Below are 15,137 nucleotides of genomic sequence, written 5' to 3'. Positions count from 1 at the left end.
TCATTTATCTATAGAAATATGTTTGAGGCATGTGTGGTTGTAGATGCACATGCTATGCATACTACTGCCATCTAGTGTGTGCAAGTTGTTTTTCTTCAAAGAAGTCTTTGAGGCACGTGGTACTCTGACTTCTTTTACTGGTAATGCACATGGTCATTGTCTGCATTATTAGATTTTCTTTCCCATTTGGGTTTGGATGTGCTCTAGTTTGACATTGTTGTGGTGATCTTTTGGGATTATACAGGTTCCTTTCCTCAGTCTGTGTTTACACACCTGAGATCACCTCTTTTCCTAGAGGCTACTTTAGAGGGTCAAACAGATCTCAAAACTTAAAAGGCAGGGTTAAATGAGCTACCACTACCGACAGACATTCCTCTCCTTCAACGTCGGGGCGAGATGGCGGTGGGTGGGGGTGGGGGGTTTAATCTAGGATGTGATGTGCCGTTACAGGGTCTGACTGTCCAAACCAGTGGGAACCTAGAAACTCCCATCAGTTACTTGGAACTACTAGATGTTCACCTTGCACTGAAATCTATACTTTTCCAAAGTAGTCCTCATCAAGACATATCAACATGACGGCCATGTATTATCTTCAAATGCAAGGGGCATCAGATCTCCCCAGCTCTACCCTATCCCAGAGCATATGGTGGTGAGTTCTCAGACACAAGATCCATCTGCTAGTTGAGTACCTTCTGGGATGTGGACAATGACTTTGCCGACCTCCTCAGCAGGATGCAATAACCAGTCCATGAGTGGGGTCTCAACCTGTAAGTCCTACTCGAGTACTTCCGGGGGTTGACCTCTATGCCACAGCAGAAAACTGAAAATGCCCAAGTTTCACCTCCAGGTTCCCGCAACCCAGGGGCAATGCACTATGGAGGAGTTGGTCAGGCATATTTGCCTACTCTTTTCCTCCTCTCCCACTACTTCGGGTTGTGGCCCGAGGCTTCTGCAGATGTCTCTCCCCCTCATCCTGGTGACTGCCATCTGGGCATGCCAACCATTGATCACCCCCTCCTTGAACTTAGTGGTTCCCCATGAGAAGCTCTCTAAAAAGTCCAACCTTCTCACGCAGAACCATTGAACAATTAGAGCACAAGATTGAGAGAGCTGAGGTCTGTCTGCCTGGCTCCTGAAGTCCAGTGGCGTCACTAGGGAGTTGCGGGGGTGCGGACTGCACCGGGTGTCACCCCATCTCAGCCTCGACCCACGCTAATCGGTCCTTTGCCACTTACAGGGCAAGGAGATGAGGGTGCCTCCTCACTGTTATCCATACACCTATCTGATCAGGGTCTCACTCCGCTCATGCATGTGATGTAATATTTACGAAATGGAATCTAGATGTCATTTCCTGCAGGCGGGCTGAGTCCTTGTAATGTAACTTCTGGAAGGTGCTTGTATGCATAGAGCATGTATGACTGGTATCGAAGTGTCTGTCATAACTTGCCTATCTAAAATGTGTTAAATACTCTGGCACCCTTGCCTAGGGTCACGAGAGTGCCAAAAACAAATGAGAAAAAAAGAGCTTCCGGAAGGTTTGTCATTTTCCTCTGACTAGCCCGGGAGACATTCACAGTTTTTAACAGTTGAACACTACGAAAAAGTATTTTTGTACATTAAGGGGATATATAAAAATACATGACTTCAAAGTCAGAACGTAAACGGGGGTGATTGCAGTGATACGGTTTTCTTTGTAATTAGCTGTTATCTCCACCAGGAGCCTCTCCTCGGATCCTAGAACAGCAGAGCACCTCCGCGGAGTACACCACACGCCGAAAAACAAGCATTATACGAGAGAAGGAAGGGCGGACAGTGCACCAGAGCCCCATCGCGAAACCGCTTGCAGGTTGCGGGCTGCGAGGGGCCACGCGCTCTCCGGCGGGGCTGCCCTGCTGCTGTGGTTGTCCTCGTGGTAGGCGCCCACGTGGGACGTGCTCGTGGTGCCTTGGCGGGGCTTGCTGGGCTTGCTTGTGTACTTCCCAGAGAGACAGGAGATTGGGAACGCGCGCGCGGCCGGCTCCGATTGCTTTCCTGACAGTCTCCTGGGAAGCAGACCCGGCAACTATAGCATCGCAGGCGCGAGACCTAAAAAGTGTGTGGGTTTATACCTGCCACGCACAAGTCTCTGGCTTGCGCAGAATAGTGATATAACTTGCAAAAGGTAATACACAAAAGTAAACATTCTTTATGGCCCTTGCTGCGAAGGAACGGAGAGGGGCTCCGGCTTTTTCTGCTTGTGCAGCAGTTCAGGGAATGAGAGAATAAAGGAGTGAATAAAAGATGAATCAAGCACAGCACTGAAAACCGAATGTCTTGGCAGAGTGAGTGCATCCTTGTGGGTGTAATAACCGTTTCCTTGGAAGGCAACAGAGAATTTTGACTGAAGTAAGTCAGACCCTCAGCATTTCTTCCCGCGCAGGTGAGAAAAGAGGCCGTTAATTGGGCAGAGAATGAATGTCGTCTCTTTACAAGTTTGTAAAACCTCATTGTTCATGTTGCTGTTATTGTGCTGAAGACAGTGCAGGGGCAGATGTCTGAATTTTTTTTACATCCTTTGAACATTTTGAACTTCAGTGGCTCAAGGTATTTTATTTATGTCAACATTAAAAACGGAGGTAACCTTAAAAAGTGGTATTACTGATGGTAAGGGTCTGCTACAGCACGTGACACTGCTGGGATAAACCAAGATACTGAGTAGTATGATTTCATATACCCACAGCCCTCTGAGTGATCTGTTGGTACCTGGACTTTAGGCCCCTTATAGAGTTCAGTTTATACTATTTTACCTGCTGCCATATTTCTCCTTCTGTGGGTTAAAAGGTTTATTGGTGCAACTCTGTCAAACAAGAGGGGGGGGGGGGGGTGATTCTACAATCGCTAACCAGCAGCGAGTAGTGCTTTACATAGCACCAGTTGCATTACATGAAGACACCATAAATTTTTTGTTAGGCACGGGGAGATTACGTTATTTGCGTAGAATCACAGGATGTTCAGCGTCATTGCCGAGACTCGAGCCCCTGCGGTAAGTCGTGGAGGGGGGGGGGCGGTGACACCATGAGTTACCTGCACCGGGTGACGCCACTGCTGAAGTCATAATATTTGGGTACCTCAATCTTCCACCTGAATGTATGAGCATTCTTAAAGATGCGTCCAGACCTACTACTCATGCCTGTTATGCTGCCAAAAAGAAGAATTTCATCTCCTATTGTCATTCAAAACACAGTGACCCTTTAGCGAAGTGCAGGATATTGTCTTTTACTTACTTCACTTGCAAACTTGTGATTTAGCTTTCACATCCATACGACTACACCTAGCAGCTCTAGCTGCCTACCTTCAGAACAGGCAACATATTCCCTCTTCATATTTTCGGTAATTCCTCCTCTGGTCCCACCAGCCCGACATCGGTTCTCATCATGGTATTCACAAGACTCATGGGTCCTCTGTTCTAACCACTCCAGCCCCCCCTTCCCCACCCCCCTGTTTCTCTCTTGAAAGATAGCATTTCTGGTCACAATCACTTCACTCCAGGGTGTCGGTGAACTTCAGGGACTAACCTTAAAAGAACCTTTTACCTTTTTTCTAGATGTACAGGGATGCAGTTGTCTTTTGCACCAACCCCAGATTTCTCCCTGGGGGTGTCTTTTACAGTTACACTACAGTACATTGAACTTCTGATATGAGACTTCTAGATGCCTCTTCCTTACCTTTGACTTCCACATGCTTTATTTATTTATTTATTTATTTATTTATTCAAAGTTTTATATAGCGCGAACAAGATCCTTACAGATATCAGAGCGCTTCACAATGGCAGGGTAGTGGCAGTAGGAAAGAACAGTGGTAATGGGAGCAATGTAGTAGTCACAACATGAAGGATAATAAGAAAACAACATACATAAACAAATCAATATACAGTCAGGTGAACAGGTAATAAAACTGCACAAGTCATGGATCACATTATATAGGTGTTGAGGTACACCTAGGGTGTGTGGCAAGCTTATAACAGTGTTTTAGTATAGAGAGCGCACTGAGTGAGGGCATCGGGAGGGTGAATCTGTGACCAATGTATCTCATATATTGGTCGGTAGGACGAATGAGGCGAAGTAGTGTCACCATCAGGTAGAGGTATAATGCCAAAGGACAAGGTGAGCACTGATACCAGGCAATGTAGAGTCTCTGAACCAATACCTATAATGTTCAGGAGATCTTGGCCAGAAGGATGGTTTTCACCTCTTTCTTGAAGAGTGCAGCGGAGGAGATACGCCTAGTTTCAGGCGGGAGCGCATTCCAGATCCTGGGTGCCATTCCTGAGAAGGAGCGCTTGTAGGTTTTCTCTTTCCTGAATCTACGGGGTTTCAGGAGTAGATTCTTTGAGCTTCTATTGGACCTTGAACCTCCTGATATGGACAATTTTTGAGCGAGGTAGTTGGGTGCATTGTGGTGCACGGCCGCGTGTGTCATAACAGCAATTTTTAGTTGTATTCTGGCTTCAAACGGCAGCCATTTTAGGGACTTTAAATCTGGGGAAATATGTGAATGTTTTCTTGAGCCAGTAATGAGTCTTGCGGCAGCGTTCAGGGAGGCTCTTAAGGGTGCTGTTGTGGATAGCGGGAGTCCACTGAGGGTCACAATTCCGTAGTCGATTCGAGGGATGACTAACGCTTGTACAGCAGTTCGAAAGTCTTCAGTTGGAAGGAAGGGTTTGATTTTCCTCAGTGTGTTTATTTGGAAATTGGCTGCTTTTGTGGCTTTGCTGATGTGTTGCTGCATGTTGAGCTTGGCGTCCAGTGTGATGCCTAGAGATTTCGCTGAGTCCACGATGGTGGGTTGGACATTAAGTGCTGTTAGGTTGTTGAGCCATGTTTGGGTGGTGGAAATTTTCGCCGGGGGTGAGATGAGAAGGAACTCAGTTTTCAGAGCATTTAGTTTGAGGTGATTATCGGCTAGCCAAGATTGAGTGTTGATAAGCGTGGAGTTCAGATGTTTGATATCTTCCGGAGATTGAAGCTTTAGGTACAGTTGTGTGTCGTCGGCGTACATATGGAATTGGACATTAGAAGCTTGGAGCAAGGTGGCGAGCGGTTCCATGACGAGGTTGAACAAAGTGGGGGAGAGGGAGGATCCTTGTGGAACACCTAGATCCGCAGGCACGGGTGCAGATAGCACATTATCGATCTTGAACTTCTGAGATCGGTTGTGTAGGAAGGACGAGAACCATTTGAGAACCGTTCCCGATAGACCCATTCTAGTGCTTAGCAGTTCCAGCAGGTTCTCATGTTTGACCGTGTCAAATGCTGACGAGAGGTCAAGAAGGATGAGGAGACAGGACTCATTGCGGTCAAGAATTTGGAGGGCGTCATCAATTATGTGTGTCATAGCTGTTTCCGTGCTATGTTTCGCTCTGAATCCTGATTGATGAGAATTGAGGAGGTCAAATTGGTCAATGTGTCTTGTTAGTTGGAGTTGGACACATTTCTCCAGCAGTTTGGCCAGGGTGGGAATATTGGTGATGGGTCGGTAATTGTTTAGGTCAGTTGGATCAGCTGTAGGTTTCTTGAGTATAGGAGTGACTTGCCCCACCTTGAGGGAGTCCGGAATGAGGCCTTGTTGCAGGGAGCAGTTGATGATTTTGGTCCAGAGAGGGAGGAGCAGGGGGATGAAGTCTTTTACGGCATTAGCAGGTAGAGGGTCTGTGTGGTGGTTAGAGGGCTTTAAGGTGCAGAGCAATTTGTGTATTGTTTCTTCCGAGTAGGTATCGAAGTACTGCCAGGAAGCCATGTTTTTAGGTTGAGTGTTAGCCATTCTTGTGTGGTTGGGGAATCGGCTTACATCCATGATGAGGTCGTTTCTTATGTTGTCAGTCTTTAGCTTAAAGAAAGCAGAGAAGTCTTCACAGTGTGGGGTGTCGCTTGTTGTGCTACTTGATTGTAGGGGTTGTGCTTTTGTTTGGGTTTTGATTAGTTCGAAGAGTTTTCTTGGCCTGTTTTTTGCTTGGTCCAATTGGCGGCTGAAGAAGTCCCGTTTTGTGCGCTTTATTATCCTGAAGTAGGCATTTCTCTTGTTTTTGAGCCTTTTGAGGTGCAGTGCTGAGGGGTCCGCTCTCCAAGTGCGCTCTGCCATTCGCATCGAACGCCTATCGTCATTGAGGCTATCATCATACCAGGGGTTGGAAGTTTTGGTGGAGACTCTCTTCAGTTGCAGTGGGGCGACTTCATTGACTAATGTATTCATAGATTCAAGGTAGTGGTCAGTCAGTGATTGAACATCTGCGGCACCTGAAGGGGGAAGGAGCAGATTGCCGATGTGGGGAGGCAGAGTAGTGGCGTTGAGGTTCTTCATGTCCCTTTTCCATATTTTGGATTTGATTGGTTGTGTCGGGTTAGGTTTAACTTTTTCATTGATATAGAAGGTGATGATGTGGTGATCTGACCAGTCGCAGGGTAGAATCGTCTCCAGTTGTGTAGAATTCTCTTTGGCAATGATGAGATCAAGTATCGCGCCTTTGTCGTGTGTTGGTCTATCGCATATTTGGGTGAGGTCAAGTGCATTAAGGAAGGTTTTGAGACTGTTTACCACTGTGTCTTTCTGGTCGTTCCAGTGGAGATTGAAGTCACCCAGGTAGACTTGGGTGGTCTGCCGACCGGCATTGGAAGTGATCATGTCCATGAGTTGTTGGGTGAATATGAGATTGTCACCAGGCGGATGATAGATGAGATGTAGAGCACAAACTTGTTTGGCCTCGCTGGTAATGTCGAGGCAGAGGAGACTGGACCTGGATACTTTTGCTTGAGCAGTACCACTGCATGTCATTGGATGGCTCATTTCAGCTCTGAGCAGCGTTGTCTGCTTTGTTGCCGCAGGAAGTGACGTCGTGGTCACCTACATAGGCTACACGCAGAGCTCAGTTCTTTTCTTTCAGCACCAGTTAACATTGATCTGGGGAAGTTGTACCCCTCTGGCTTTTTTGGCAGACTTTTTTTCATTGTTTTGTCGAGTAATTTTTCTTTGTTTCGAGTAATGACCTGTAGATGGGTAGGTTTTAAACTGTGTGGCGCCTGTCACCGCGCCATGTCGGTCATTAACACATGCCTTGTTTGCTTATGATGTCTCAAGAGTTACCATGATTTGTAGTCTTGCTCAGACTGCCACCCAATGGTGCCGAAGGCTCCTAGAGCCCCAAGTCCTCTTGGTTGCACTCAAGGTCCTTGGTGAGGTGGGTGGGATGTGTAAGGCGAAGGAGCCCAAACTGACTTCGCCTAGTCAGTCGTCCAGATTGGTGAAGAGCATCTATTCTCGAGGCACAGTTCCACGGAATCGTTGCTGGGTCCGACACCGCATCCCCTTCCCCCTCCCCTGAGTGGCTTCCGCAAGGGTTAAAGTATTTTACAAGACCATGCAACGAATATTTGAGCGGGCCGACCCCTCTGTTATGCCTTCGAGCTCTGTAGGGTCTGAGGTGGCCCCCACAGGTTCTTCTCTGACGCCTCTGGCCTCGGCGGGGTCTCATTAATCTGAATTCGGATCTGCGCCTGTAGTGCCAACGTGACCTTCCCCAGTGCTAATCCTGAATTCTATGCTTCCACCGGCGGCACCATCCCCATTCTGATATCCGACAACTGAGTCGGATTGATGTCTGTCGCTGGCCACTCTGGCACCGACAGAGCCCAGAGGGGTCTGCATCGTTGCCTTTTCATCTTGAAGAAGTTTCAGGCATGGGATGGCCATTTAGAAAACTAGTTGGACGCGCCTTGTGAGGATTTGGATTGGTATGAGAAGCTTGCAGAGACCAGTATACTGGACACCTCTCCAGATGCTGTTATGCCCTATCTGCCTACTGTGGCCACCGAGGAGGGAGCATCTTATGCGAAGGTGGTGTAGAGTGTAACAGCGGTCCTTGACCTGGAGCTGCCCTCCATGCCGGTCAAGACTAACTTCTTGACCGAAGTGCTTCTACTTGGGGCTTCCTCAGCAGAACCCTTTTGCCCTTCATTGATCCACTTATGGATGCCCTTCTAGGCACTTGGTCCAAGCCTAGCACAGGGGCTCCTGTGAACAGTACAATAGTACGCTGCCATTGCCCTGATACAGGTGATCCAAGTTTCCTCAGCCAACACCTCACCCCTGAGAGCTTGGTAGTTCAAGCCTCGTATTCCCTGCCGCTCCCCCGAATAGGGAATCCATGAGGCTGGACACATTTGGGATGAGTGCAGTACGCTTGCTTCAAAGTTGCTGTAGTTTTTCACCAAGGTTGGTGCAGATAGTACTGGTGTCTCTAGACACGTGTGTCCGGGTTTGGCCCTTCATCAGAGCAGAGAAACGTCATCTTATGTTTATGTAGGGATATTTATATAGCGCGCTGTCGCTCCAAGGAGCATCCTGGCGCTCCGACTCCATTGCTGGTAAATTGATATGTTTTAACTGATTGTAGATGTTTTGTACACAGAGATCAGACAAGTGATTTGCAAACTGATTCGGCTAGCCCATAGATCCATGTTTTAAGGGATTTTTTAAAAGTCTGTTCTGAAGTAATTGTGCGAAGATGGGAGGCCAGTTTATTCCATGCTTTAGCTCCTATGACTGCCAGAGATTTTCCTCCCTTTGTGGCCAGTCTAAACTTGGGGATAATCATCAAGTTGGCAGTAGCTGACCTAAGTTCTCTTGTAGGGTGATATCTGTTGAACTTGTTATACAGATATTGTGGACCACGCTTGTGAAAAGCCCTAAAAGTGATCACAAGGACTTTAAACAGAATACGCTTCTGAATAGGAAGCCAGTGCAGCATGTCAAAAGCGGCCGATGCTGATGATTTTCTGGGCCACCTTAGAACCAGCCGCGCCACCGAATTCTGTACCATCTGTAGTTTGTGCAGGGTAGATTTTGCCACCCCTGCATACAGACTGTTACAGTATTCTATCCTTGATGTAATTAATGCAATTGCTACAGTACGGCGGGCTGATAGAGGCAGGAAATCAAAGAATTTTCTGAGGCCTTTTATGATATTAAAACAAAGGGCAGCAACTTCTCTAGTTTGTTGTTTGAAAGAGAGCATCTCATCAAATTTTATTCCCAAATTTCGTGTTGCACTAATGGTGTTTGGTGGAGCTTCCGCATCAGATGGCCAGCAGGTGTGTGGGGAGAAGAGGAAATGCTGCCCAATTCTTCAGTGGGTCACAGTACCAGTTTACAGGTGTATCCCACGCGAGCTCGTTGGCTTAAGGGAGCCCTTTAAACAAGAGAGTGAATGGAGCACACTGCCCCTCATCCCAGCACAGTTCACCTCATTGCGTTCTGGTAAATTGTGTATGTTTACTTCAAACCTGCTGTAGTTGGTGCAGGTAGTGTTATATTATACCAATTTATAGCGCGCATTACTACCCATAGGTGTGTAGGCGCTTTGCGGACCTCATACTGCAGAGAAAGATATTTTTAAAGATTCTTTTTAAAAAGCCAGGTGTTAAATTTTAGTTTTTAAAAAGCCAGGTTTTAAGAGGTTTCCTAAATTGCAGCAATGAGTGTTATTATCTCTAGACGTGTTTCCTGGTTTAGCCCTTTATCAGTGGTGCGTAGTAGTAGAGGGGCAGTATTTCAGCAATGACTATTCTGCCCAAGTCTTCACAGGTCACAGTACCACTCCACAAGCATATGGGTGCATCCCAGGTGAGCTTGTTGGCTCAGGGGTCAAAGGCCGTCTTTATTCAGTCTACCATGGTGTCTATTGCCCCTTCTCCTGTAGAGCTACTGTGACATTCTCTACACAAGTGTTTTCTGGTTGCTTAACTGGGCTGCCTCAACATTCCCCATACTGTACCTGAGGTGCAAATGGGGATGTTTTTCAAAAAAGTTATTTGGCTCTGCTCTTGGCCTTTGGTTTAGTGCTTTCCAAAGCGCAGCGCCCTGGACTCCCAGCAATCTTACTCCATATTCCATATTCATATTCTTGGAGACACAGTTGAGGACATAGTTTAAACTTATCTCGGACTTCAAATGACACCAAACCTAAGGACCAAGCTGAAGAAATTGTGCTGAATTATTTTCTGCATGAAGACCTCTGGTTGTGCCATTCAGATACAGAAAGATCTTGCTTGAGTGAAAAACGTGTTTCTAACAGGTTATGTTGGTTCATTGACTTGTTTTCCTGTTGAAAATGAACAAAACCGGCATCAGAGTATATTTGATGGTTCACAGGTAGCTTTTCAAGGTTCGGTGTTAATTTTCAATTGTATATTAATTAGCTAGCAGTATAAAGAGGGCCACTGATGCTCCACTCCGCATGTAAAGCATTTGATGAAAATGACATATACCCCATATGAACCCGTTCTCTGCGTTTTGAAAAAGAATGCATTTTAGAACAGCCACTTTAAATGCAGCTGGTGTTTTTGCCCACTTCTGTATAGTATCATGAGCTGCATAAAGGTCAGAGTATGAGCGCAGAGTTTATCCAAAGACCTCAGTCACATGAGTTCTTTACCTTGATGCTGGTTTCCAAAAAAACAAAACAAAACCAATGTGATCATTACAGGTCCAGCTCATTTCTGATCCGTTTGAGTCCACCCGTCTCCCTCAAATTCCCTTGATTGCTATTCAAGATACCAGCGAATATGAAGCTATACGGCCATTTCATTCATGTTATCTAATTAAGATTAAATCAGAGATGCAGTAATTTAAACCTAGCCCTCATAAACAGAAATTACCTTATTTCTGTTCTTGCAGCATTTTCACTAAGCTCTAAAGTTGAGTTGGATAAGGTTGTGCACTTGTTAAGCATCTGCTACTTGGAAATGCATAGAGATGGCTAAACATGTGCTTCATGTCTGTCAGTTTTGCAAATTATGTATTTGTCGCAATGCAATATACCCCATCCTTGACACGCATATGCTTTTCTGAATGATAATTTTTTCTCTCCCTAGGATCCCCTGCTCCTGCTTTCTCTATCGGAGCTGGTAGTAAGCCCTCTGGGGCACGGCAGCGGTTGCAGGCACGGAGGCAACACACACGAAAGAAATAGCAGATGCACGTTTGAAGTGTGCGTATACAAGTGGTGTCTGAGTTGGCGTCCTCTTTGGGCTAGTACCCATTTGGAACTGAGATGGTGCAGTAGTTTTTGACCAATAGTGAAACCCCATTTTGATTTCTAGCAGATCGGTGGAGAAAACCTCTAATTTAGACATTTGCTATTATGTAACACCAGCACTAGGTCTTGGATAATTCCCTCAAACTGGTGAACTGCCTCTCAAATGCCCCGAACATGCCTGTTTACTTGAACTGTTCTGTTGATGAGACTGTAATCTACTGTTCTTGCCCCCAGTGACTAATTCCATTTCCACTATCAAATATACTTCCACTCCTGGCACTGCCCATGCAAGATTGTGTATTTGCTTTTCTCCTTAGTCTTTTTTGGCTTTTCGCTGGTCCGCTACCATAACCGTTTGGATACCACCTACCTTAGTCCCCATCAAGGTGGTTTTGAGCCGCTCTGCTTCATGGAGGAGCCTTCAAAATGAATGTTTCATAATAATTTTCTGGATAGCTATCCCACGTCTGTTCTATATGTGGCTATTCAGTCTTTGCATACAGTGACCCTCGTATAGCTCCCTTAACACTCACTTTTCCTTCAGCCCATGAGTTACTGAGTTAACCTATAGCGGTCTTATTGGTTTCAGTTATTACTGTGTTCCACCTCATTGATACCCTAATGAAGATGTTTGGCAGGGGGATGGAGCAGAATTTCCAGCAACTGAGAATTTATATGGTGTACACTTTGCAAATCCCCTCTGCCAAACTATTAGTGGGATGATGTATACCTGGTCCTACAGGAGTCTGGATCATGTTGGCTGATTTTGACAGAGAAAAGAATCCTACGTGTGGGTGCCGAACATATTCATATGATATGGAGGAAAATGTCACAGGTCTGCCTGATGTACTGGAGGTTGGTCTGAGAGAGTCCTATTGGGTTGGAATTTTGTAGAGCTTCTGGGCCAGATAACCCAAATGGGATGTACTTGGAAAAAAGCTGACTTCTTTTATAGTTCTGTGCAGTGTTTAGAAGTTATGCATTAGCCAACGTAACTAAATAGATGCACTAATTTGATCTAATTGAATCATTGTAGCTTACTGTATCTGTCTCTTCAAAATTCTATTTTGTGAGCGTTAGCATATTTGCCTAGTTATCCTGCATTCTCCATTATTCTGTATTCGCTTACACTAATGAGCTAGAGTGTGAGTGATTCTGGATTACCTGTACAAAAATTGTAGTATGCAGGAAACTAAAGCTAACTGCTATATAGTAAGCAAAAATGAGTGCTTGAAGACGTTTAATATATATTGCATGTAAACATCTTTTTGTGACTGCCACCCACTTTTTCACTACTACAAGCACTATGGGTCTACAGGAAAAACATTTTGTAGATCACAGTTGAAAAATCCTAAAAGGCTACACATAGAACATGCAAATGTAAGAAGGATAACGAGTGCCAAAGCAAATCGTTAACTCTAATCTGGAGAAAATAACCACCACAATTCTTATTTATCTTCCTTGATCGACATTGTTTTATCCCTCCATGTCCTAACGGTGAACCACACTTTCTAGACACAGATGAATGTGAATTCTGAACATACCCCTTCCAAACACAAATTCCTGTAAGGTGGGAAGGGATTTCTATTTTTCTCCTCTTAATTCCCAATACACTGTTGTCCTTGCCCATATCCCTGCCAATAAAGTACCCCTCCCTCATCTTATTCACTGTTAGTTTGTCTACAGTCTTAAACCAGACTGACTCAATGCTGAGTATTTGTTCTTTCAGATTTTTTATAATAATGTATATAAATAAGGACCCGCTCTCTGAATCAAGTTTGGAGGAATATATAAAGTATGTTTGGCGGCATATTGGTAGTGCCGGATTTATGCCTCTCTGTGGCTTTGCTGCCGAGGGATGAATAGCGCCTCAAGTTTAAGTCCTGTGTGAAGTCTGTATTTCTAAGTGTTTTGATTGAGAAAGATGGCTGTGGTGTGAGGAGAGAGCTTAAATGAAGATTTGAATTTGTAAGCCTTTGCCAGTAAATGGTAGTGTGATGTAGTAATTTGGGTACCTTGCTGCCTGCCCAAATTGCCATGTGCAGTGCAATCTCAAGTGTGAATGAGGCTGTGTGTTTGGCTAAATCTAAATTTAAAACAAATGGAAAAAAATTATTTAAGCATTTTTCTAAAAAGAAAATTTATTTTTATATTTAAATTCCTTCAAGCTTGGTCCAGGGAGGTTCTGGGATTATAATGATAGGATGTCTTATGAGCTCGCTTTCTGTGAGGAGAAAACCTGAAACTAGACCGAGTGAAAGCATTGTGTTCTAATTGGCTATTACTTTTCGAAGCGGTCTGCAAAAATGTAGGTTAGACTGGCCAAAGACATATGCTGCAGAATGTTTCATGGGATGGGCACTATACTGCCTGCATTTGACCATGAATTACCGGATGTAGTTCCAGGGTTTTCTCCTCAGAGTGGAGCATCTTAATCAGAATGTTGTGTATATAATGTGTTTTTTAACAGTCTGCTACCTCTCGAGGATGCCCTGCCTGTTGGTCTGAATGAGCGACATGATGTGGTTGAATTTGAGGCACAGGAAGGAGGGGGCCGAGTGTGATTCATTTGGGGCTCAGGAATGTAGGAGAGAAACAACAAACTGCTGGCTTTTTTTTTAAGCAGGTTTCTCAGAGGTGGTTAATTGGAATGAGGAAATGGTCATGTAGGGACTCCTTAGGTACAATACATCCATAATGGATGGCGATTCACAAGAGGCAACGGGAGGTCTGTTCCAATGTTTCGGGAGATAGACATCTCTTGGTGCGTTGAGAGCATTATTTAGGGATACCACAACACTTGCATTTGGTGTGAATGGTCTTAAATTGTGGGCCAGAGATTTCCAACTTAAAATCTGGCATAGTCCAGCCCTCTAAGACTGACTTTGGAGAACCCCTCTTGTAGGCCAAAGATTAAACGTGATTGTTAGAGTGCATGGTTAATTGGTTATATCCAGTAAGAAATACAGCATTGTTGCAGCTGTACGCCTTGTTGATGTTATGAGGAGTAGTTTATAGCCTAGAGGTTGGATTGAACTCAAGGGTAAAAGGGCCCTGTATTGGAATCCAGTGACAGTTCCATTAGTATATTTGGCTGGGATTCATGGGAATTACTTGCTCTGTGCACAAACTGGTGGTTAGGGTTGCTTAGGCTTTCCCTAACTCAATGTTCCCTGCAGATAAAGTAGCTTATGGGGGATCAAGTAAAAGGCCCCCCTTGGACAAAATATCTGCTGCCAATACAGAATAGATTGCCTTATTAGCAGCTCCCGATATTGATCACCAATTGCTTACTTTGCATCTGGACCCTGAAAACTTAAGACCGACTTCTGTTGCCCTTGAGCTAAGTGGGTGAGGAGTGGCTGACTGCATCCACTCCTGGTTTTAGAATCCTCTCTATTGTGGTTACTGTAGTCTGTCAAGGCACTTAGTTCTGGCTTGGGAATGTAGTCTCCTGTACAGGTTATCTTTTAGATTGTGGGATAGTCTGTGTATGAATCCCATAATCTCAGCCTCCTTTGGCCCTTTTTTTGGGTGCCTGTATATATGTGCATGTATGAACTGCTGAATGGAGTGGCCCCATTTCTTGGAGGTTTGTTGTTTTGTTATTGATTTATATGAAGCTTTATCATTCCTGTTGAGTCTCAAAACCTTTAGTGTGAATGAAACTTATTTTGGTCTTGCTTTTAATGTCTTTAAACTGATTTTAAATAAAAACAAATAATCTAAATGTCTTTCCTGGTCTTATTTATACACATTACTTTCTATTCTGTTTCCTGTCAACCTGATCAGGGTAGGATTGAGAACTTCTGCACAACATATGGAGATAAATGTATGAAGGCATGTGTAACTGTAGATACACATACTTAGCATAAGTCTGCCATCTAATGTTGGGCTCAAAAGTGTACCAGTTCTTCGAAGAAATCTTTCGAGTCGCATGGTGTAGTGACTCCTATTGCTTGCAATGCGCATTATGCTCTACTCCATTGTTGGATTGGTCCCCTACCCATGGTCTGCTTAGATGTGTGCTTCTGCTCAGTGTGGCCATTATCAAGGGGCTACTAGCTGA

The 15,137-nt window shown here is 44.9% G+C and overlaps 1 protein-coding gene across 2 annotated transcripts in view; it reads left to right on the top strand.

Annotated features, from left to right (window-relative positions):
* POM121 (POM121 transmembrane nucleoporin) overlaps nucleotides 1-14,798 on the top strand; it is a 103,971-nt gene extending 89,173 nt beyond the window's left edge. For both annotated transcript variants that reach the window (XM_086954709.1, XM_086954708.1), the window contains exon 13: nucleotides 10,905-14,798. In XM_086954709.1, the coding sequence (XP_086810835.1) occupies nucleotides 10,905-11,002 (98 nt within the window). In that variant the 3' untranslated portion in view covers nucleotides 11,003-14,798. The remainder of the gene's footprint in view (nucleotides 1-10,904) is intronic.
* Nucleotides 14,799-15,137: the final 339 nt, after the last annotated feature.

This window comes from Lissotriton vulgaris, chromosome 2_1, assembly GCF_964263255.1.
Source record: "Lissotriton vulgaris chromosome 2_1, aLisVul1.2, whole genome shotgun sequence".
Classification (NCBI taxonomy): domain Eukaryota; kingdom Metazoa; phylum Chordata; class Amphibia; order Caudata; family Salamandridae; genus Lissotriton; species Lissotriton vulgaris.
This window is presented reverse-complemented; position numbering and strand designations above follow the sequence as displayed.